Raw genomic sequence first — 25,961 nt, 5'->3', positions numbered from 1 at the left:
TGTTAACATATGTGTGTAGGAGTTACAGAAGAACACACTGGATTTATGCCAGAGATTCAATTCCATTTAGTGACCCCACACTGTATGGGGGAAACAGCCACCTTGCAGGAGATGAAAGAATGCCACTGGGAAAATGATATGGTATGTTGTCAGCTATGACAGTAAAGTTGTTTATTGGTCTCACAATGGACATATTGTTTAATCAAAGGCCCTGGGGTTATGAACTCATGAGATGATTCAAAATAGACTACTTTGATGAGCAATGTATAATAATAGCCTTGCATACCTGTCTAAGCCTTCTTCAGTCAGGCTGAGAATAATGGTCAGATCCTTCTCACCCCATATAATTTCAGACTCATATCTCAGTCAAATACACAGATGACTGTTTGTACAAATAAAAGTAAGGGTGCCTGTATTTTTTGTGAGATAAAGAACTCTGCTGGATTTTGGTGTCTAGAACATGAAAACAAAGTTATTATTCTCAGATAAAGTATGATAGTCTCATTTCCCAATAGATGAACACATCAATGGCTAAAACATACTCCCAAGTATATCCACACACCAAGCAAAGACGAGAAGGCACATCTATAATACACAGTGAGTGTGTACATGGAATATTTTATTGCCTACTTTAATTCTCACAAAGATGTAGGTGGTAGGTCTTACTCGTTCCATTTTATAGATTAATTTTAACTCAATGAGGTTACACCTGAGGTTCCACAACTAGAAAATAAATGATCAAGTGCTTATTCAAGCATCAGTCAGACTTTAGTTTCACTGCCTACTCCTTTGTAGAACTAGGCTCAGTGAGAGTTGAGGAGAGAGGTAAGTGAGAAGGACTGAGTCATTAACTCTTTTATGGGTACCTTCAATGCACGCAGGAAGAGAACAGATATGAATGCAATGACATTATTCAAGGTAGACTACACTGATGAGCAATGTATCATAATAGCCTTGCACACCTGTCCAAGCCTTCTTCAGTCAGGTTGACAATAATGGTCAGATCCTTCTCACCCCATAAAAGTTTAGATTCAGAGCCTGAAGACACAGACCTAGCACAGAAAACTGACTCTCTTGTGACTTCCTACTTCACTCTGGGCCACTAACTCACGATGATTCCTAGCTATCAGAACCGCTCTGTAGTGTTCCCTGGGGCAACATGGGGTGTGGGACAGTATCCTCTATTTCCTCCTTCCCTTTCTTACTAAACTTTAGACTGGAGTACCTGTTGCTCCCACACCTTCCCAGCCTCCAAGTTCTTCTCATATGCTAAGCCTAGCCTAGATGTGCTCAGAAAAATCCTTTAAATCATGGAAAAATTTTACAAAGAAGTTGAGATTTCCCGGTCAGAAAAACAGCATTTTTAGGCTATCAAAGATGATCAGTCAAAGACCAGTAGTGTTGGCACTTGCCTTTAAGCTTAGCACCTGTGGAGGCATGTGGAGGCAGAGGAATGCCAATCTCTCCGAGTTGGAGTCCAGTACGGTCTGCATAGTGAATTCCAGGCCTGGCAGGCTGTGTCGTGAGACCCTGATTCAATGTCCTCTCAGTGATGATCAGTCAGATCATCTTTATTATGGAAAAGATATTATCTTTGTATTTCCTCAGTAGCTGGGGAACCCCAATATTAATATATTCTCCAAAGGCTTCCTACCACCAACTTTTCTAAATGTCTTTGTTCTGAGAAAAACCACAAAGTTGGAAGACATCTCTTTGAAGACCCGGTGGAGACAGGAAATTTAACTCCTGGAGCTGTTCAAATACTGAACACCTTTCGATGTTTCCATTAACCTGTCGTAATGCTCTATTTAATGGCTTTCTAACCTGAGAATATTCTGGGCCCATTTGGGAAATGGCAGACATCTCAGACTAATTAATGAGCCAATGTATTTTAGCTATGTCATCTCTCCATCAGTGGTAGTCAAATGTTAGTACATTTCAAAATCATCTTGTCAACACATAGAGGGTTGGGATGATCCCCGGAAGGTCTAATTAGGGGGTCTCACATGGGAAACTCTGATATACAATGTATCTTCTCTATGAGATGATGGTGACACTGCTGGTCTGAGAATCACCAATCCATCCTAATTTATTACCCTCTTTTCCTTCTTCTTGGTCAAGTGGCCCTGAATCCATATACACATATGCACAGCCACAGAATCCCAAGGTGGAATTATGTTTGTGTGGCTATCTTCTTTCTGGGTTTGTTGGAAGAAGATTAATTTCTTGCCTTTTCAAGGGTCTAGTTTCCCTCCTTGTGTGGTGTTTTCTATTTATTATGCTTTGTAGGACTGGATTTGTAGAAAGATATTGTGTACATTTGGTTTTATCATGGAATATCTTGGTTTCTCCATCCATAGTAATTGAGAGTTTTGGTGGGTATAGTAGCCTGAGCTGGCATTTGTGTTCTCTTAGAGTCTGTATGACATCTGTCCAGGATCTTTTGGCTTTCATAGTTTCTGGTGGGAAGTCTGGTGTAATTCTGATAGGTCTGCCTTTATAAGTTACTTGACCTTTTCCCCCTTATTGTTTTTAATATTCTTTGTTTGTGCATTTAGTGTTTTGATTATTATGTGACGGAAGGAATTTCTTTTCTGGTCTAGTCTATTTGGAGTTCTGTAGGCTTCTTGTATGTTCATGGGCATCTCTCTCTCTCTCTTTTAGGTTAGAAAAGTTTTCTTCTATAATTTTGTTGAAGATATTAACTGGCCCTTTAAGTTGGGAATCTTCACTCTCTTCTATACCTATTATCCTTAGGTTTGGTCATTTTATTGTGTCTTGGATTTTCTGGATGTTTTGGGTTAGGAGCTTTTTGCATTTTGCATTTTCTTTGACAGTTGTGTCAATGTTTTCCATGATATCTTCTGCACCTGAGATTCTGTCTTCTATCTCTTGTATTCTATTGGTGATGCTTGCATCTATGACTTCTGATCTCTTTCCTAGGTTTTCTATCTCCAGGGTAGTCTCCCTTTGTGATTTCTTTATTGTTTCTACTCCTATTTTTATGTCCTGGATGGTTTTGCTCAATTCCTTTACCTGTTTGGTTGTTGTGTTCTCTTGTAATTCTTTAAGGAATTTTTGTGTTTTGTCTTTAAGGGCTTCTACCTGTTTATCTGTGTTCTCCTCAATTTTCTTTAAGAGTGTTATTTATCTCCTTCTTAAAGTCCTCTATCATCATCATCAGAAGTGATTTTAAATCTGAATCTTGCCTTCCCAGTGTGATGGGGTATTCAGGACTTGCTGTGGTGGGAGAATTGGGTTCTGATGATGCCAAGTAGCCTTGGTTTCTGTTGCTTAGCTTCTTGCACTTGTCTCACATCATCTGATTGTCTCTGGTGTTAGTTGGTCTTTCTGTCTCTGACTGGAGCTTGTCCCTTTTGTGGGCCCATGAGCTTGTGATCTTAGGTGTGTCAGCACTCCTGGGGAGACCAGCTCTCTCCTGGGCAGGATTTGGGTATGGAAGGCTGTGAGACAGCCTTAGCTCCCGTGCACAGATGGAGACCAAAAGGATTCTGTCCCCAGCTGCTCCCCTGTTCCTCTACCCTGTGCACTTTTGGCGGGTCCCTCTTTGGACAGTTATTGGAACAAAAGTGGTGATCTCACCTCTGGGCTTAGGAGTGAGAGCAGTTAACCTATGATCTATACTGAAAAAACACTCCTTTAAGGAACCTACGAAGATGCTCCAGGTTCTCATATAAATACAAAATTCTCTAGCACACAGTTAAAATGAGAGCAAAAAGTTTCCCTCTATTATTGACTTTTTACCAACTGCCTGTGTTGTGTGTCAGTGCTCTAGGTCCTGTGGAGGCGGTATTCAGGAGAGAGGAGTGTCTTGCCCAGGAGGCTTCTGTGACTGGACAAAAAGACCTGCATCTACTGTGCCCTGCAACAGACACCTTTGCTGTCATTGGGCCACTGGGAACTGGGAGCTGGTAAGAGTTGGTTATACATGCTTTGTTCTACCTTGGCTTTCTATAAAGAAATTTTATAGCACATTTTTAAAATCTTCTAACTTTCCTGGGAGACAGACTGGCTTTTGGGTTCAGGGGCAGACAGTTCAGATGGAGATACAGATTGTAAGGGCTCAGGGAGAATGGAATAGATCCCATGTTTGCTAGGCTCTGGGAGTTGGGGGGGTCCCAGCTGGTGTGGGTTTAGGGGCAGGCATCTCACCTGTGTTTCTAGTTATGGCAGACATCCTGTGAGACAGGCAGGTTGTGGAAAGTGAGGTACAGGCACACCAATCTGCCACGGGTTATGCTAGTCATTGTTGTGGTTCACAGGCTTTACATTAGATAGGAGTATTGATTGCTCTCCTCCCTTGTCAGCTTGCAGAGCTCCTCTGATATCATGGGAGCTAGTCCTCAGGCAGGAAGCTTTCAGATTGGTCCCAGACTTATTCCTCTAAGTCCTGTATCCAAAGTGTGTGTTGTCTTCAGCAATAGGATCTTACCTTCCTTTTCTGAAAGGCACCCGGGCAACAGCAATAGTCTATATTGTGTGAGAAGGTCACTTGCACTCCCCTGAGCTGAAAGATTTCCCATGCTTGGCAGTGAGGATTTTGTTATACAGTCTATGGTTTTGAAGAGAGACTTGTTACTCCAAGTGGCACAATTTCAATTACATTATATAGATATATGTGCACGTGGTTATTAATTGATTATTTATAATTTTAGGTAAGTATAAAATAATATAATTCCCGGTGGCATTTTCAAACCTCCTCAGTGCTATTTATCCCCGCTCTTCTTCCCTCTTCCCTCTTCCCTCTTCCCTCTTCCCTCTTCCCTCTTCCCTCTTCCCTCTTCCCTCTTCCCTCTTCCCTCTTCCCTCTTCCCTCTTCCCTCTTCCCTCTTCCCTCTTCCCTCTTCCCTCTTCCCTCTTCCCTCTTCCTCTGGGCTGCCCTTCTTCCCTGATTCCCAGTGAATTTCTCCCAACCATCTTTTTTTCATTTCCCCCTTTATAGCAATGGTGTCCTATTTTTAAATGATGCACCTGCATGCATGTTGTATGGGTGTGCAAGCGTAAGTGCAGTGCCCTTGGAGGGCAGAATCTCTAGAGCTGGATTGTAAGACACCCGATGAGAGTGTTAAGACCCAAACTTGAGTCCTCTGAAAGAGTGGGAGCCATAACTGCTAAGCCATCTCTCCAGCCCTTCCACCTTCGCTTCACTAACCAGTTTTGCTTTGGACACATGGCGGATGTTCACCACTTGTACCTGACATGCCAGGTGTTTCCATTCCTGTCATGTCATGTGTTTACACGTAACTGATATGTCACATGTTTTCATGAGTTCTGCTCTCATTGCTCTTTCCCTGTATGCTACTTCCAGGTCTCTCTGTCAAAAGTTGCCTCATAGCTGCTGGAAGTCCATGTTCATTATATGGAGTTTAGAAGAGAGAGAGAAAAAAATACTTTCAAAGGAGAAAACATCAAATAACAAAAATATTCCAGATGCTCAAGGCCTATGGAAAGGTTATTTTGATGCGTAAGCCCTCGGGCTCTTTTCTTAGACTTAAATATAGTCACATGTTGAAGCCTTAGGCTTAGTTTGACTTTGTGAGTCTAGACCTTTCTTCTGCCCACAAAGCAGTTTGCCAGATGGCCAGCCTGTTTGATGGTGAAGTAAACAAAATAATTAAACTATAAATGAGAGAAAGATTATTATCCTACCATTAATTATGGAGGGGATAAAAGTTTCATATCCCATAGACAAATTTTGCCAGCGTTCATTCTTATCAGACCTGAGTTCTCTAGGAAATAGGTTAATGATTAATGTGGACGGCGTTCACACCTCTGGGCAGGTGGGTCTCAGTTATGTAACTGAACAAGCTGGAGAGAAATTCAGGAGTCTTCATTCCTCCTCGGCTCCTGCTTCAATTCCTGCCTCCTGGTTCCTACTTCAGCTTCCTTAGATGGTGGACTGTAAAGCCTTCCCTTCCCCAATGGCTGTGGTCAGTGTTTGCCATGGTAACAGGAAACCAAACTGATACACTTAGTCTTTCTGCAACAATCTTATCTTACAGATATAGAAAAAGAAAGGGGGATTATATTATCTAGGATGATCATCAGAAAGACAGAAATCTCAAATTCCCAAAATGCTAGTCCAGGGTTCTCTTATCGTCTTGTTTGTTTATTTTTTATTTTTCTTCCTTATGGCCTTTATTACAGACTTATCAATATGGAATGTTTTACCTGAGTAGATATTTCATTGTTTCTTGCCAGTATTTTGGAAGATTTGATTAAAATTATATTCAGACTTAGTCACAGAAAATTCTGACTTTTACATTTAAACAAGAGGTCCCCCCCATGCCGCTCACTGTTATGCTTCATGCTTTATATACAGTAAAATAAAATAGATTAGTAGACATGAATAAAAAGTCACATCTGCCATCCTGTCACTTGTGAAGTCTCTGTGAAGAGTGAGGTTTGGTGCTAAGAGTTGACTGATAGTATCCCTGTCTGACAATTCTCATATCTAGTGTCCTGAGTCTCCAATCATATTTCAAATGGCAAATGGATTCTTTTCAGCTTAATGGCTTTCCCATTTAGTGACCTTTTAAGCTAGTCAGTCGGTGGACATTTGTTGAACATCATGCTCACTGCTGTGAGGCATGAAGAATGGGAAACTTGTCCTACTCTGAGAATATTTGCTCATATATAAGCAAGATATATGAAAGATAAGTCTAAGAAATAACAAACCACTGTTCACCAAGATGGCATCAAAAGAAAAGAAGGAAGCTCCTACCCTTCCCAAAGTCAAAGTGAAGGCCTTGAAAGCCCAGAAGGTAGTGGTGAAGGGCGTCCACAGCTACATAAAGAAGATCTACACATCACCCAACGACCAGCAGCACTTGCCCCTGTGGCTCTGGAGGCAGTCCAAGTACCCTTGAAAGAGCATGCTCAGAAGAAACATGCTTGACCACTCTGCTGTCAACAAATTCCCCCCCCCCCAACCCCCCGACCACTGAGTCAGCCATGAAGAAGATTGAAGACAGAAAAACACTTGTGTTCATTGTAGATGTCAAGGTCAGCAAGCAGCAGATCAAGCAGGCTGTGAAGAGACTCTATGACACGAATGTGGCCAAAGCCAATCCCCTAATAAGACCTGACAAAGAGAAGGTATCTGTTCAGCCGGCTTCTCCTTATGATGCTCTGGATGTTGCCAACAAGATGGGGATTATGTACACTGAGGATAGCTGGCTAACTCCAAATGCACACCTTTCCCACAAGCCAAACAAACAAACAAACAAACAGCAAATAACAAATCATTGTAAATTGAAAACATAAGTGTGCATGTGCATCACAGTAGCCAAAGCATGGAACTTGCATAAATGTCCCTTAGTGGATGAATGTAAAAGTAATGTGGAACAAACATAATGTAACATTATTCTACCTTAGAAAGGAAGTCTACACACTGTAACATACATGAACTAGCAGTAATTATGCTAACTGAAGTAAGTTAGTCACAAATGGGCTACTGTCTACTTCTACTTAGTAAGATTCCTACAGAGGTCAAAGGACATCAAAAAGATACGATGGTGTTTGCCAAGAGCTGGGGTCCAGATGGAAGGTGGTAAGTTGTTTAAAAATACAATTTTAGTCAGATTTTATTGGCTGCTCAGTTAACAGCCATTCGACTAAAGAAATTCAGTTGCGCAGGTTTTTGGTTAAATGGCTGAAGTCTTCCTCAGTCCGTGCTCTGTGATGATGATGTCAGCTTTCAACTAGATGTTTGTGGCCACAGGAAAACTACTCCTTACAATTTGGCTTCACAGGCATGTTACAAAGCCTGCACTGAAAACTATTTGTCTTTCCTCCCTCTCTTTTTCCTATAGTATTGAGGATCAAATCCAAGGGCCTCATGAAAACCATTTTCTAAGAGACGTTTTATTTAAGAATCAACTTTAGAGTCTATGTTGATGAATACAGGAAGTTTTTGTTAAACAAAACCTGAATTGTGTAAAAGGGTTTTTTTTTTTTTTTTAAATTTATCAATGTTAAGTAAAAGAAAGCCAACGATAAATAAGAATTAAGTCATTGTTCAATGAGTGTTTCCTGTGAGGAAGTTTACAGTTGTAACAGCCTGCAGTTGTATACATCTCCAAAGATTTACAGACTTAGTGTATCAAATCAGAGTGTCACGTGAGCTCTCTCATTTAAAATTCTATAGGAATGTGTCAATGTGAATTCTATTTCTGGTACTTATTTAAGAACTCAGTGGGTGGATTATCCTTAGACAGTGTAGGGAGATCACAATACAACTTTATGCCAATAAAATATAACTTAATTGCTCAGATAATTTTGCATATTTAGAAACAAGAAAAGCTTACCGTTTGACTCAAAAAAAAAAAATACAATTTTAGTTTGCTAAGATGAAAACGCTCAACAGATGCTTAGTATACCCTGAGAATGTTCTTAAGACTGCTGCAGTGTGTACGTAACGAAGCTTAAAATAAAGCTTGATGTGGTGGCATGTACCTGGAACCCAGAGGAAGGATGATCATAAATTGAAGGCCAACAGAGCTTCATACCAAGACCTTGTCTCAAAAACAAAACAAAAAAAGGAAGTGTGTGTGTGTGTGTGTCCTTATGGTTCACATTGTGTCTTCATAATGTCAAAGTGAATGCTTCTCATACATTCATGATATCAAAATGAATGCTTGGGTTGAGAGTTTTTGTTAAAATCAAGGCAATAAACCCTATAAACACCATCTTTCATTCTCTTTCCTCCCAACATGTGTGCTCCATCCCATTTGCTTTGCCATGGTGGAACAGAAAATCTGGTTTCTTATTCTCTATGGCATTGGTAGGAAGGATAACCATTAACCACACTCTCTTTTGCATCATTTACTCTAAAATGGAATCTCTTTCTGTGTGTCCATTACAAATTCCCAAGGAAGAAATTAACTGGTCCACTTTGACTAACCCTCAATGCTGTAGCTGTGCCATAGGAGCACCAGGGCATTCTCAAATGGGGGAAAAGGAACTCATTCTACAGAGAACTCACTAGCATACAGGTATAGTCATTCCAACAGCCTCTAATGCAGAACTCCCCCTAAACTCACATCTTGGACTGATTTGGATTTCAATTATGGCAGTGTAGTACTTTATTACAACTTGGTCTCACAGTGAGCTTAGCTCCAATGGGCTCATGGGAATGTAGACTATCTCTCAGTTGACTGTGGTGGGTTGCTCCCTTGGTAGTCCTGGGGAAGAACTTTGTCCCTTTTTGTGTCTTTCAGTGTACCACTTCCTGTGGCGGTGGCTCTCAGAAGAGGACCGTTTATTGCATCCCCTCAGAAAACAATACAACTGAAGACCAAGACCAGTGCCTCTGTGACCACCAAGTCAGACCCCCAGAATTCCAAAAATGCAACCAGCAAGCCTGCAGAAAGAGTGCTGGTAGGTGACAGGGTTGCTCAGGCAGAGCAGGGCTGTGGTGGTAGAGACAGCGTTATATAAGTCCTCCTTCATGATTCAGCTTGAGGATAGTTTTCTGGCCCCTTTGCAGAACAGAAAATCTTGATACTGAAGAGGCTGGACAGCAGCTTTCAGAGCAAGTGACATGATTTAATATATTTTGATTAATTCCTTAATGAATTTCTTTATCTGTACACCTGATCTTCTATCTCAGACCATATTTATGCTGATGGCATCCCACACAGATAAGAATTACTTTTTTTTGTAGATGTCTGAGAGATATTCTAGCCTTTTTTCAGGAATCTATTCAAATACAGATTGATCTATAAATCTAAATATACTGTCAGGTTGCCCAGAAGCAACCTCGGAAGTGAAGATACACACACACACACACACACACACACACACACACACACACACACACACACACACATATATATATATATATATATATATATATATATATATATATATATATATATGTATACATGTATGTGTATATATGTGTGTGTATACACACATATATATATGAGATATACATATATATGTATATATATATCATATATATATGAGATTCATTAAGGACATAATCTCAGAGAAGACAATTAGGGACAGGAAGAAGCATAACATAAAAAGAAACAGGTACAGCCAGGATGGCCCAGTACATGAATCTCTTGTGCTACCCAGCATTTAAAGCTCCATACTAAAGACAAAGATATCCTTTTGGTAGTCTGTGAACATTCTTTCTAAGAGTCAGGGTATCTTGGAATTAAAGAAGCTAAAAAGGACAGAAGCTTGGAATTATGTGGGCAGATTTGCACTTTTTCCTCCTGAGGCAGAAAGGAGCTGTTGAAGTATCTAAAGGAGAGATGTACAGGTAATAAGAGTGCTTGCTTCTTGCATGTCCAAAGTCATCATCCTTGTTCAGCTCAAGCTGAGGAAGTCACGTTGGTGAGACTTTATGGTGTAGCTTCTGACATTGCTAGAAGACACACTCTCACAGCAAACTCCCTGTTCTGCCTTTACATTCTTTCTGCCCTCTCTTCTACACTGTTCCTGAGCCTTAGGTGTTTGTCAAAGTTGATGGGAAAAGTTCATGAAGCCTCAACCATACACAAAGACCTACAGGCAACTGAGAAATGGTGAGAGTGATAGAAACAGTCTTTAACACACCAAATGGCTATCCAATACCAAGTGGTCAGCCTGAAAACACACAGCCAAGTAACAGTATACAGATTGAACAGGTTGTGTTTAGGAATACATATGTATTTACGTATATATTTCTACATATAATAACAATTAACCAAAAAATGCCATGAATTTGAAAGAAAGCAAGGAGGGATTATAGGAGGTTTTAAAGGGAAGAAAGGGAAGGGAGAAAAGTTTTAACTATATTCTCAAAATTTAAAAACTGAAGAAAGAAAAAGAGAAGGAAAGAAAGAAAGAAAGAAAGAAAGAAAGAAAGAAAGAAAGAAAGAAAGAAAGGAAGGAAGGAAGGAAGGAAGAAAAAACAGAGGGAGGGAGGGAGAGAGGGAGGGAAGGAGGGAGGGAAGGAGGGAGGGAAAGAGGGAGGGAGAGAGAGATTATTCTTAACTGTTCTATTGCTGGACAATAAAATAATAACTAAAAACTGAACTAAATGTAAAGAGTATATTTTTCATCTTAAAATCTCACACTGAATGGATGACTAACATGGCAATTGATATAAATAACAATGAATTGCCATCATCAGTAATGATCAGGGCAACAAAAGTTAATTACTAGCTTCATGCTTACTCATGGAGAAGCAACAAGAAAGAACAGTTGCAAAAGAACGCTTTGATTTAAGGAGCCAACCACCTATCCTAATGCCTTATATACCAAGAAGCTTTGAAACCAAACCATTCAATATTAGTCTTCTTGCTATCTAGGCATCACATTACGTACCCGACATACATCATGTGAGACCTAGTATGAATTCACATAAGATACATTACTTTCCTACAGGACATTTTACTTTTGTTATGTACCACCTGAATTTTAAAATATTTTTGAGGTTAATATAATGTCATAGTTTCCTCCTTCTATTCCCTCTCTCTAAACCCTCCAAAGTACACCCCTTGCTCTCTTTCAAATTCACCACAATTTTTAAATTGTTGTTATGTATGTGTGTGAGTATGTGTGTGTCTGTAATGTGTGTGTGTGTGTGTGTGTGTGTGTGTGTGTGTATCTAAATATATATTTCCAACCTTCACAGTCTGTATAATGTCACTTGTATATATACATTTTCAGGACTGACCACTTGGTATTGGATAAGCAGTTGGTTTTCTCTTCCCTAGAGAAGACTATTTTTCTGGCTCTCAGTATTCTGGAGTTGCCTGTAGTTCTTTGTATAGGGTCGAGTCCTAGGGTTGAGTCCTCCCTTTCTTTCTTCTATTCATTGTGGCAGAGGGGACCAGAGAGCTGTAAAAGCTAGAGCTAGCTGTGAGATTCCCGCATCTCCTCAAAATGTAAGAAGTTACACTCATTCTTTTAAATTTCAGTAACTTAAAACCTAAATTAAAACTACCATGTCCATAGTCATATTATAAAACCTTTTACAAATAGCTATGGGCTTGGTTTTTTTATCAAAATTAGTATACCTAATTTTATTTGTATTTATTGTAGTGATAAAAGTTGAACTTAGGCCGGGCAGTGGTGGCACACGCCTTTAATCGCAGCACTTGGGAGGCAGAGTCAGGTAGATTTCTGAGTTCGAGGCCAGTCTGGTCTACAGAGTGAGTTCCAGGTCAGCCAAGGCTATACAGAGAAACCCTGTCTCAAAAAACCAAAAAAAAAAAAAAAAAAAAGTTGGACTTGGGTCTTTCCATATGCTAGGCAAACATCCACCACTATATTTCTGACCACATCCCAGGGTTTTGTTATAATTTTTGTTCTTCCTGTACAGTTTGAGTGATGAGGAGCACAAAAGATTTAATAGTAATATAACAACCCAAAATTTGAGTCTGCAAATGTTCTGCTGAATTTTCCAGTTGGGTAGGACTCATTCCTTCATGTAGTCTACAAACACTGTTGATCAGAAGACACTTCTTGCAAGTGCTGAGTGTTGTGTCTAAGATGTCCCGGTCTTCAGGGAGTGCCTAGTCTTATGGAAACTGTCAGTAACATTGAAATGTCCTTTCATGGGCAGAACACAGTTTCATCAACTTAGACCCAGCTGCCTGTAGGAGAACAGGCAGATAATTGTCCTTTTTAAATATCCAAGCATGCTATTGAATAGACAGAGGAAAATTGAGATCTGCTGTCCAAGCTGCCCCTGATTACAAGCATTGTGTGTACTTCAGGGCTGGGCTCCAACTGGCTGACAAACAGAAGCCGTCATTGTTTTACAATACTGAAGAGAACTGGTATAATTTAGCCCTGCTGTGATGTGAGGTTCACAGTCATTGCCTAAATGACTTGCTACACATAGACCAGAAACAAACCACCAGCACCAGCCCTCTCTGTCCTCTACAGTTGCTTCTGGATCTCCTCTCTGAAACAGTAAGACTCCAGAAGCTGGTGTTTTCAGGACTCTGACAAGCTGGGTTCTCAAAATCAGGCAACATAACCAGGCTTAAGTAAATCTCTTAAGTCATTAGAAATTAACATAATGTGACAAGTGGGCTCTTTTAGGGCAGATGAGACTGTTCTGGGCATGGGATACTTGTTTGTCTAAGTTAATCCCCCAATTCTGCATCACCAGCACAAGAGACTCATTCTCCTGGGGGCAAAGCTTTAGAAGCACTGAGATGGCACCATATTCCAGCTACGTGTTACTGTGGGTTGCTTAGTTTCTTTGGAGCCCTCGGTTTTTAAGAGAAGAATATTGGTATCATCTTTGTTTATCTCATGTTTGGACTGTCATGTTGGTGACACTCTATGGGTGTACCTTCTAATATTACCAGGAGATTTGATCTCACAGCAAACTCTGATCTTCTGCCTCTTAAAATCTTTCTGGCCCCCTCTTCTGCAATGTTCCCTGAGCCTTAAATAAGGGAGTGCTTTGTAGATGTATCCATTTGAGCTGGGCTCTGCAATTCTGGATTTTGATTCAGTGTGAATTTCTGCAATGGTCTCTAACTATTGGAAATAGAAGCTTCCTCTATGAGGGGTGAAGACTACACTTATTTGTGTGTATCAGGGCAAATGTTTGTAAGTTGTCATTAGTGGTTATTCTGGTTTAGTAAGTTAGTGGTTGTAGATTCTCCTCTAATAGCCATAATTTCATTAACACTGAGTAGTTTGTTAGCTTTCTAGTACCAGGCACAGTTACCCTCTTGTTGAGCAAGTCTTAAGTTCAATGGACATGCTAATATGGATATGGACAAACACACAAGTCTTCAGCTCTACACAAAGACCTATAGGCAACTGAGAAAAACTGAGAGCTGGAGAGGTAGTTTTCCCAGAGAATAGCGCACCAATTGGTTGACCAATGCAAAAAAGGTCAGCCCTGAAAACATACATACAAGTAACATTATACAGACTGAGCAGGATATATTTAGGAATGTGACAACAATTATCTATTATATACATGCATGTATATATGCATATGTGTATATGTGTATATGTGTATATGTATATACGTGTATACATATTTATGTATATACATATATGTATATGTATTTATGTGCATGTGTTCATGTGTGCATGTGTGCATTTATGTATATGTGTGTATGTGTGTATGTATGTGTGTATGTGTATGTCTGTGTGTCTGTGTATATATGTATACATGTATATATGTATGTATGTATATGTATGTGTACATGTGTACATGTGTACATGTGTACATGTATACATGTATACATGTATACATGTATACGTGTATATATGTATATATGTATATATGTATATATGTATATATAGGCCATGAATTGGAAGGAAAATATGGAAGGGGTCTATGGGAGGGTTTAGAGGAAGGAAAAGTAAGAGAAATAAAAATTTTTAAAGGGAAGAACAGGTGTCCCTGCAAATAACTCCCCTGAGAATGAATCCGTATAGCACACATCAAGCATATCTCCTTAAAGATAATTAAAGATAATATTAATTAAAGATAATTAAAGATAATATTAATTCTGTTGTCATTATTGTTGCTAACAGTGAAGGTTGTATTAATTCTCCTGTGACTACTACAATAAATTGCCATACACTGTGGGGCTTAACAACGTGAATTTATTCTTTTAAATGCCTGCAGTTTGGAAATCTGAGACTGAGTTTTCTCCAGGTCCATGCATTCCCTTCTAAATTGTGGTGCTCTCCAGCAATGCTTGGTTGTCCTTAGCTCACAGGTGATTCTGTTGATTGACACCTCTGATATCCTCCCTCTTGGTGCCTGTTTCTCAAATTGGCTGTCTTCTCTGTGAGTGTCTACCCTCTCTTGTCTTCTCTTCTCTTGTCTTTTCCTCTCAAAAGGACAGCACTCGTCATGTTCCATGAAGAGTGTCCTCTGCTGCAGAAGGCCTCTGTCTGAAGTAGTGTCATAATTATATCCATGCACCTTGTTTACTGATCCAGCTGTGGCGAGGGTAGTACTTCAACTAGCGGGCACTTCAGACTTCTGAGGCCTCCTAGAGACTCTTCATATCATCACACACACTTCCTCACTAAGGTGCCATGCTAACCTTCAGGAGAAAAGGCCCACCCATCATTTGATTCAACAAGTGACACAATACTAACCCAGGTTTGGGAGACTGAGACAGAAGGGATCTGTGTGAGCCAGCATGGCCCAAAGAAATACTGTGGAAAGGTAGGAGGCAAGCCCCAAGCCTTCACATTTTTTCTGTCTTTTTCCTTGCTTATAGCAATTCCAGAGAACTAACATAGTTATGGAAGATTAACATGTAGCAAAGAACTCCTCAACATGCATTTTTTTCTGACTTATTACCAGCAAGGACTTTAGATGCTAAGAAACTTGGGATGTTATATGACTTCCCAGTTTTCATTGTGAACTCTGTTCTACAGGCAAAAATATATCTATATCTATATCTATATCTATACCTATATCATATCTATATCTATATCTCCTATTGATGAACAGCTCTGCCCCAATGTGTGCTTGTGACTCTCGTGTGCACATGGGAGATGAGATGAAGATAAGGTATATTTTACAGTAGTAGAACTCAGACAAATCATGGACTCTCTGGAACTTTAGAAATATAAACAAGTTTTCTATGTCATTTAGGAGAGACAGATTTTTTTAATAATAAGCTTAAGTTAAGGGGTTCTGAGTAAGGAATGATTCAACAATAAAGACAAGTTGGGGATTCCAAGATCATTCTATGTTCCTTATGTTCCTTTTTCCTAACTGCATTTCAAACTTACACACAAAATACGATTCTCAGCAGGCCCTCTTAGTCAACGTGAGCAAAGCTTATGTGAACTCACAGAGACTGAAGCAGCAGGCACAGGGCCTGCAAGGGTCTGCACCAGGTCTTTGGAATGTGTATTTATGACTTCTCGTTTAGTGTTTCTTTGAGTTGCCTGAGTGAACAAGTGTCTCTCTAATGCTTGTTTCTTCTCTTAGGCTCTTCTCCTTCTGTTGGTTTTTTTCCTGTCCAACTTTGACATGATAATTTTTTCATCTTATTATATTTTATTATGTTATGTTTTATGAAATAAAATTAGGATTCACAAAGCTGGCGGGGACAGCCATTTCTTCCCGGATAAACAAAGATCACAGTCAGCAAAATAATTTCTAAGGGAATAAAAAGCGTTGTGTGTCTTTATAAGCAGAAAGTAAAAAATACAGAGCAGAAAAAAGGGACAGGTTTAAAGTCAAGAAGATATTAATTTCTAGTTGCTGACTCTTCTGTCTACACAGGACAATGTGTGGACATAGGACAATATCTGTTGGTAGAAACATTTTTCTTGAGGGCTATTACTGATATATTAAAGTTCCATGTTAAAAAACGAAAAGAAAAAAAAAAGAAGGTTCCTTTTAGTGGAACAAAAAAGAGAAAGGAAACAACTTTGTTTTCTAGTTTGGTGTGTTTAAAGGGTAGAGCAGAGGTTACTGGGAGTGCCAGGCCTTATCTACAGCATTAGAGATCATAAGGGCGCAGAATTATCATACTTTCCCCCCAAAGTCACACCTGCAGGCATTTTTCTTGTCATTGCCCAGCAGTTTTCCAAAGAAATGGATGTGTGTGAGCTCACGTGTGAGTGTGCATACGTGTGTGTGTGTGTGTGTGTGTGTGTGACAAATTGTCCTTGAATTTAACTTTGCCCTTGATGACAGTTTCAGAATCCTGCTGTATCCCCACATCCGACTAGTCTTGAATTGGGATCCTACCCTAGCATGTGGCCCAACCATGAGGCATCACATCATTAAAGAAATGGACCCTTTTCCAACAGCTATGGAAGTCAATAGCTCCTCAGCTCAAGCTGAGATTTAATGTCCTTTTTCTGTCTCTACCCTGAGGTATTTTTCTGACTTGAGCTTGCACAGGGTTTGCACATGCTGTTACCATACTGTGAACTCAATGGGCAATTGCCCTATTGTGTCAAGAAACCACTGTTTCCTTCCTGTTTGCTACCCCTCTGACTCCTCCTCAAATATCTCTGAGCCTTGTGGGAAGGTCTGTGAGATGTATGAGGATGATGTGTTGAAGGCTGAGCAGTCTGAAGCCTCTCATTCTGTGGGTGATGACCAGTTGAGGATCTCTGTGTTGACTGCCATGATGGATTTATTTCTTACTGTTCTCTTCTCCCACAGATTTAACTTGCATGAAGGACAGACTTTCAACCAGCTTCTGCCAGACACTAAAATCCATGAGGAAGTGCTCTGTGCCATCAGTGAGGGCCCAGTGCTGTCTCTCATGTCCACAGGAGCAGAGCATCCATACCCAGAGGCAAAGAAAACAGCAGTTGCTCCAAAATCGTGACACGCTCTAGGTTCAGAGAGAAGCCACCATCAGCCTCCATAGCCTGATACCCAAGAACCTGGTCCAGACAGTCACTTCACTAACATATCACTTCATACATTCTAGGTTCAACTTCGGGTCATAACAAAACAAAATGCAATGTGTGTATCTAGCCACAAAGTGTTCCTCACAGAAAGCTTGGGGCCGGCTGTTCCCTGATAGGAAGATAAAGTATTTCAGAGATTGCTGCAGCAGTTGAGATGAGTTCCTGTGGAAAGTGCCAGATTAGGCAAGTCTGTAAAAAATATGTCTTCCCCCCCCCCTTTAAAGATAAAAATAAGAGACCAGTTTTTCCAAACTACCTCAAGAGTCTCAAGAAACAGCCACACTTACCCAGGAAGCAAATAATCTTTTAAATTTGTCTTTGTGAATATATCCTCCTTGGGTACCTTGGGTAGCCGCTGTTTAAAAGTCATGGGGCAGTTTTTAGGAACATCTGTCCAGTAGTCAATAAGGACAGGAAGAGAATGCTGGTTATGGTGCTCAGTCTACTCTCCATCCCTGTAGGACTTCACAACTGGAAACCAAGAACCGTTTGGAACGAACCATGGAGATTTGAGATTAAGGAGACACAGACATTAGATGCAGCCTAGGGGGATTGGATTGGTGATCAAGGAGTCTTTTTTTTTTTTTTTTTTTTTTTTTTTTTTTAAATTTACTTCAGTTTCTATTAAAAGTCTTAAAAAAAAAAAAAACCCACCAATGAACAGAAATCAACTTCTCACTAGCTTAAGAAAGAAAATGTGTGGTCCTTGTTCCTCAAACTTCCCTGGCTTTGTCAGCTCGTCACAGAACAAATGTGTGTTCCAGTCTGCCAGTCTTTCTCCTACCCTGTCCTTATCAGGGTCATGACCTCAGATCCTGCCATCATCCCTGTGCAGGAAGATGTAACACAAAAACTGCTACAACTAGGGTTGTGGCTATCTATACACCTTGTTTTTCTTTCCGGAGAGAACAAGTGAAGTTACAGGTTAAATCACTTTTCAAAATCAGGTAAATTGTACCAAGTCTAGGAATTTAGTAGAAATTTATAGTTTAGAAGAAAAAAAAGTTCTAAAGAGTGGGCAAGATGACCTATTTAGTGTGTCCATTAGAGACTTTTAAAAGTCTCTTGCAATTAGAGAGATAAAGCTGGGGTAGAGTGCATATTTAGCACAGTTGTGCAAGGCTTCAAGTTTGGTCTCTAGCAACACATGCATGCATGAATATACACACACATGCGGAATCAAAAATGGAGGCTTACTTACCTTGTGGAGAGCAAGCAAGTCACGGGGGTCCAAAACACTGAAATAGAAGTTAGCATGCTGATTTTAGACATTACTCCTACTGAAGTCAGAGTAGGCTGTGAGCACAAACTCGGAGCAAATTTCCAGGTGAGCCTATAGCCTGAACCCAGAGAGAAAGGATAAGTAGGTGGAGAGATTCAAGCCCTGGGGAAAGACTTCAGAACCCGCTCTTGATAGGATAGGAAGCAATGTGTGCCTTCCGGTGATGGATCACATACGTTAGACCTATGCACCAATATACATTAATTGTCTTTATTCTGGAGTACAATACCTCACAGCTCCCTGTAGTTATCTATCCATTCAGCAGAATGGTGCTATTGAACTTGGTGCTAATACCTAGAAGGTGTGAGAAGTAGCAGAAATGTTAACAAATAGTCATGTGAATGGCTAGGTGTCTACACACTTCCAGATCGACATACGCTTTGTGTAAGATGGTGTTGCTGGCCAATGCCAGTTTTATTTGTCCTGAGGCCATGAACGTAACATTATATAGTATGTGCTTTTAAACTTTTTTCAAGCCACTAGTATGTATTATTATGATCAATTCCTGTGGAAAATAAAACACTGGGATTTGGATAAAATTCAAGGTATACCAGAAATAGGAGAAAAATACACATTTACTGAAGCCAGGGAATTTATGTGTACTTAAGTATACCTTCTTGCATTCCGTCTTTACATGAAAACATTGCTGGCCAATGACAATCTCTGGTGAAATAGCTATTTTAGAGAAACACTTAGATTATTCTGTTAGTGGCATAAATGGAGAAAAAAGTAGAGGGAAACTTGACCTTCTCATGAGGAATTTTGCAAAGACTAGTAGTACAGGCTTTCAGAAGTATTAATTAGTAAGCCATTTGAGTTTAAGTTAAACTGGTACTGTTCTAGAGAAAAGTACATGACACCAGAGTCCTGGGCATGACCAGGCATATGAAACTCAGGAACAAACTTGGATTTCTGCTGACCTCAACAAACTAAAGTAGGCCAGATTTCCCAATGCAAAATGTAGACCATGTCATTTGGGGCCCATATAGTAGAGCACATTATGAGTCGGTGGGAAGTGTCTGGCCAGGTGCTTCATTCTAGATCTTTCTCCAGTTTCTCAAGTACAGGAAATAGGCCTCTGACCATGCATCATGGACATCCTCTTCCTACTATGGTGAGACTGTCCTATGGTGTGTGCCATTTGTGTTTGCTGTAGGAGTCATCAGTCAGCTGCTCTGCTGTGGGTTATCAGTATATCCATGGATAGTTAATGCTTGAGATGCTAGAACTTTGACTAGCAGGATGACAATGACAGCAAGAGCCGGATAGTGTCTTCACAAGGCCAAATGTGAAGGCTTGGTTTATTTCATCCATATCTTCCTTCACATTAACTCCTTGAAGATGTGAACAAGTTCAGCAAGACACTGGATACACAGGCAGGTCCACCATGGGGCCTTGTGCTTAAATACATCATGTTGGGTTTACATTGCTTTTCAGAGTGATAGAATTAGTTCTTCTCCAAAAAGTTATAGGCTATTTAATTCATGAACATCAAAAGAGTGTTATGCCATAAGAGAACAGTATTCCTAGAAACTTTAATAGAAATACTTTCTTCAAATCATGAATCATATCCTGCAACAAAGGATTGCTTTCCTCTGTAGGAATAACTGTTTAGTCATAGGTCTGTCTCCCTGAACAAGAGCACAGACAGTTCCTTCTGGTTTCCTGAAACAGTATGTTTTCACTGGCTCTCCAATGCAATGCTTTCTGAAAGTCTGTTTTGAACAACCTCCATCAAGAATCTGAAACATTTTGAGGAATTATATTATTTCAGACCCTACCTTTCTATCAATTAGCTGAAGTTCTCTGAAAGCTACATATTGCTAACCTAGAAAAGTGCAAAGTCTTAGCTTTCTCTTTTCTCACGTCTAGATGAAGCTCTGGGACAGCCTATCTGGTGCTTAGTCCACAGTGATCCACTTACACAGGCCACATGTCTTGAGCTTCCTGGTGCTATAGCCAATCCAGTATGTTTGATGCTACTCCTGTTGCTAATTCAAGTACTTTGTAAACTCAACTATTTTTATTTTAAGCTCTGTCACTAAAAATAATGTGATGGGGAAAATGTATTTCTCCCTACCATTGCCCACTAAAATAATGCCATGACACCCATGGTTAACTCATTGTCTCCCCAGTATTTCTATACTTCTGCATCACCAGCTGATTCCCACACTCCTTATGTACCTGATGAGTACCTCAGTATTAAAACCAGATTATAATCATAGGCTGTCTTTCTGTGGGATCAATAAATGGCCAAACTCATTGATGTTTCCCTGTGATTCATTTACTCCTACTGTGAGACACTCACCACCCACACAGTGTTGCCATGGAGTTTAGCAACTGGAAGAAGTTACTATCAATTTCTTCCTCCTACACTCCTCCCAGATTCCATCCTCCTCAAAATCTAGACAAGTACATTATGCAATGAGTCATAACCCAGGTGAGTAGAACTTAAGTTTATTCTCATGAATGTGCAGCATCTTAGGGTTTCGATTGCTGTGAAGAGATACCATGTCCATGGCAACTCTTATTAAAAAAAAATTTAATTTAGAATGGTTTACAGTTAAGAGGTTTAGTCCATTATCATCATGTGGGTATGAAAGGAGAAATGGTGATGAGACACCTATCTGGGACAGCTGGCAATTCTGCAACTGGATCAGCAGGCAGCAGGAAGAGAGAATGACGTTGGACCTGGCTTGAGCATCTGAAACTTCAATGCCCATCCCCAGTGACACACTTCATCCAGCAAGGTCACACATACTCCAACAAGGCCATACCTCCTAACAGTGCTACTCCCTATGGCCCTATTGGGGACCATTTTCATTCAAACTACCACATGCAACAACTGAAAAAAAATATGATAATCTGAAGTGATGCCTAAAATACCTTACAATACTCATTCCAGTGTAGCCAGAGCCTCAGCTTATAATACGAGTTCTTCTCTTGATGTCCTAAGTACAGACGTGATGCTTTTAAAAAGGTAACTCACACCTAGAGGAGTTTATATGAAGAAGATAATCATTACTCAAAGACAGTGCAGAGCTAAGTTTAGGCAGTAAAGACGAAATTTGCTCATATAGAAAGGAATCTACTAATCATATAAGCAAAAGCATTGAGAATAAAAAGGTCAGCTGACCAGATAGGTAACCCCTAGAATTTTTGAGAATGTATTTCGTGTGGTAGGAAATGTAAGTTTGGTCAATGTGGCTATGGGTACCTCCCTGTTTGTACCTTAAAAATCTGACCACCAGGTAAGAACTCTTTCTTACCTTTCCCATTTCTGGCCAAATGTCTCTGCCCTTAGGAAGGCTTCCCTGGCCCTGATAGGATGAATAAGGTACACTCTGTGTCCTGCACAGTTTGCACTGTTAGTCAGGAGGGATTTTGTTCCCCAGGAGACATGTAGCAATGTCTGGAATGTGTTGATTTTCACACTTGGGAGTAGAGAAATGCTACCACCATCTAGTCAGTGGAGGTCGACGACGATGCTGGGCATCCTACAGGATGGCTACTGCCCTTTTTATCAAACATATCTCAAAATATCCATTGCTCTAAAGCTGAAAAAAAAAACTGTGCTAAGACAATCATCACCTTGAAATTAGTAACAGAGATTGGAGCTAAATAAAAATGAGTGTACTCTAAAATATACACCCCAGGAATAGACTGATAAGCTACATCAAAAAGACCTCAAAAGAAAGAAACTGCACATGGATTCAAAATACTTTAGATTGGTGGGAAGTGAACATTGGAAGTTTATATGCTACAACTAAATAGATAAATAAAAAGGAAAGGAAGTGGGGGGAACTAAAGGTTGGAATTAGATCCGAGAGGAGTTAAGAGGAAGGATCCAGGCATACATATAATGAAAACACACTGTGTGTATATTTAAAGTACTCAAAGAAATATCAAAGACATAATTTTAAAAGAAAAGAATTTAGAGCTTTAGAGGGGAACTATAATCATGAGCTAGCCCCAGATCTCATGGGCCAGCCTAGGGATTGAGGTATCTCGGTTTTAAATTCAGAGCAATAAACTAAAAGAAAAAAAAAAGGAAGGGAGAAACAATGATATGCTAAGGTTTTGAATTAATCATCCTCTTCCAACTAAGGTCTCTAATCAAACAGAAAGTACAGCTAATTAGTCAGCTCAAAATACCAGCGTTACTAATGGGACATTGGTTTGAAGAATATGTGTGGGTTGCTAATGGAATAAGGTTTCCTAGCTTTCATACCTCCAGTCTCTGTAGCAAGCAGCAGGATGGCTGTAGGACTGGTTTCCCGTAGAGGTGTCCTGAGCTGAGGAAGGGGACTGGGGGCGGGGGCGGGGGGGCCAAGAAAAGTGGAACACATGGCTCATTAACCTCAACTGACAGACATCTCTCTTATTTCTGAGCCTAGTCTCCTGACTGGCACAGTATGTACTTTATAAAATTACAGGAGGGCTATGTTAAGGACGACAAGACAGTGGATTATAGGCAAAACAAAAGCAGAGAGGACCAATACTGTAGAAAGAGAGGCATAAGCAGGAAAGATTGAGGGAAGATGGGGGAAACTGGAAGAGTGGGAGGAGCTAACTTGGAGGAAGGGTATATAAAAGCAATATGGAAGCCTATGACCTCACAATTCAATTAATAGTATATACTAAAGGGATAGTAGCTGTCATACAATATGGAAGAAGCCTGAGGTTGGGGGTTGAGGTATTGAACACAGTCTGAGTGGAGAAGAGTGTGGTGTGTGGGTTAATTAAGACCAAGGATGTGCATAAAAGTCTTATTGAAATTCTATAGTTAGTAATCTCATTCCAAAATATAACTTTAAACAAAATAGAATTACCATGTGTGGATGGACATGGTCACTCCCAGAAGACAAGGATCATTAAATGAAAATCTCAGTGCAAGGTTCAGGATACCTCTTTATGAGTTGTTGGTCAGGGCAGATCCAGAAGTCCCCAAAGCAGCACAGGCTATTATCATTACCCCTGGTCGTCCACCATAACTAAATGTTAAGAGCCTGTTGCTGAAGATACCACATACTTTAGCTACAGGACACAGAGAAATTAATCTCTCACTGGTCAGGAAACTTTCTGCCTGCTGGCTAGCTTTCATAGTGGAGGAAGGTATTCTGCTGGCCAGTAGATTGATTACTTCTCTGATGTGATGTAACAACATGACAAAGGCAACCTTGAGGAGAGTTTATTTTAGCTTAAGGTTCCAAGAGGTAAAGTCCATGTGGCTAGAGACAGCATGGCAGTAGACTGCAGGCATGATGGAAGGAACGAGAAGCTGAGAGCTCACATCCTGACTGGCAAGAACAAAACAGACAAGGCAGACTGAAAGTAGGCAAGACATTTTTACTTTCAAAGCCCACCCCCAGTGTCATACTTCCTCCTGAGTCTCTTCACACAGCACCCTCTTCACACAGCACCACCAGCTGGGAGCTAAGTGTTCAAAGGCCTTGCTGTTGATAGCTGCTGGGGAAGGCAGAATCGGTGGTGGTTTTTTTTTTTTTTTTTTGAGAGTGTTTCAACTGGTGTGTTTTTTGTGCTCTTGTAGATAGCCCCAAAACTCATGCACATATGGACAGTATTAATTGGGGCTTCATGGAATTTTTATTTTTGAAAACAGAGAACATGGGGTTGGGAGCAGGATGTGTTGGAGAGAAATATAAGGAGAATTGGAGGAGGAAAGTGGGAGGTGGATATGATCTTATATTATAATAAAGCAAGATAATTAAATAATTAAGGCCACATTAAAAAGCAGAAAAAGCAGGTGACCTTGTTTTAGCAAATGAAAGACAGTATTTTGGGAGTTAAACTTTATGAGCTGCTTAGACCCAAGACATAAAGCTAAACTCCCATTAGAGCTAGTACAATTTTTTTTTGCAGGTCCCAGAAACATCCACACAACCTTCAGGAATCATTATTATAACTTACGAATAAAATGTCCCCATAAGATGTCCACTCACATAGGATTTGTTGGATGAGCCAGTAGCCAGGTTCCATCCAGCTAATGCCTGATACTCATCATTGTCCCGAGTCCTTTCCAGTGCTTGAAGGAGTTGTAGAGTGCCAAGGAAAGAAATGGTCTGTTTGGCCTAAACTAGAAGCAGAGAAATGATCGCGGCCTCAGTCCTACCACTGAAAACTATGGACTTCGGTCAAATCTGTAACAAAGACTTGCTTCTTTGTTTTTAATCCCTCCATGTCTGGCACAGAGAGAATGTCTAGTGAACAAGTGGAGGTAGGACGGCTCTACTCAAGAGGCAAGGATGCTGGACAAAGGCCAGGCATACGAGAGATATGAAAACCACGTCCTGGGGTCAGGGGTGCAGAAAGCGGCTCTGATTCATTAACTTGAGAAATGGTTTTATGCCACTGGAGTATAAAGCACTCATTTAAAACTATGAAACTTTTAAGCATTTCCTCCATCATGGAGACTGCTCACAAGACCATGCATATCCCCTCTGCTTTAAGCTTCTTGTGTGGAAGTTATCAATGGCATTCAGTAGTGTGACTTGGTTGACTCTAACCAGTGGGAGAAGCCCACAGCAGACCTCTGCTGGGCCTTCTCTACTACACAGTTTTGTGCTACAACCCCCTTGTGGGGCTCACTATTAGCTAATTGAGCTTTTCTGATATAGCTGAAACAGTTTGGTGGCTGGTGATTTGCTTTTGCTACTCTAAGACCCCTGACCTCACGACCCGACACTATCCTAGAGCAAGAGCAGACTGTCAAGTTGAACAGAGGAAGTCTTCCTTTTTAAACCCATGTAGTCTGTTGATGACTATTCTTCAGACTAGGCCTCCAAAGGTGTAACATCCCAGTTTTTAAGTACAGTACTGATTTGTACTTAAAAACCCTGTGTTTCAACTGCCACAGATGCATTACAAACTAGTCCCAGGCTTATTGCTGTAAGAATAGCCATCACTTAATGTGGATATGCATTCAGTGGAGCAAGACACTTCAGAACACTGAATGGCAGCTTATTTCTTCCCCATGATGCTGAAAATGGCAAAAGCTCTTGACACAAATCCTTCCACCAAAGTTAAGGATGGTGCCACACATCTACAATGCCAGAACTATGGAGTCTGAGACCGGAAGATCCCTAGGAGTTCCAAGCAAGCCTGGATTATAGTGTGAGACTCTGGGAAGAGGAGGAAGAGGAGGAAGAGGAGGAAGAGGAGGAAGAGGAGGAGGAGGAAGAAGAGGAGGAAGAGGAGGAAGAGGAGGAGGAGGAAGAGGAAGAGGAGGATGATGAGGAGGAAGAGGAGGAGG

At 40.4% G+C, this 25,961-nt stretch overlaps 1 protein-coding gene across 1 annotated transcript in view; it reads left to right on the top strand.

The window, feature by feature from the left end:
- Positions 1-20,937, top strand: part of Adamts12 (ADAM metallopeptidase with thrombospondin type 1 motif 12) — a 268,248-nt gene extending 247,311 nt beyond the window's left edge. The window contains exons 22-24 of the mRNA XM_034523235.2: positions 3,789-3,932; positions 9,243-9,402; positions 17,153-20,937. Of these exons, the coding sequence (XP_034379126.1) occupies positions 3,789-3,932; positions 9,243-9,402; positions 17,153-17,331 (483 nt within the window). The 3' untranslated portion in view covers positions 17,332-20,937. The remainder of the gene's footprint in view (positions 1-3,788; positions 3,933-9,242; positions 9,403-17,152) is intronic.
- The last annotated feature ends 5,024 nt before the right edge of the window (positions 20,938-25,961 follow it).

The sequence above is a fragment of the Arvicanthis niloticus genome, chromosome 19 (assembly GCF_011762505.2).
Source record: "Arvicanthis niloticus isolate mArvNil1 chromosome 19, mArvNil1.pat.X, whole genome shotgun sequence".
Classification (NCBI taxonomy): Eukaryota; Metazoa; Chordata; class Mammalia; order Rodentia; family Muridae; genus Arvicanthis; species Arvicanthis niloticus.
This window is presented reverse-complemented; position numbering and strand designations above follow the sequence as displayed.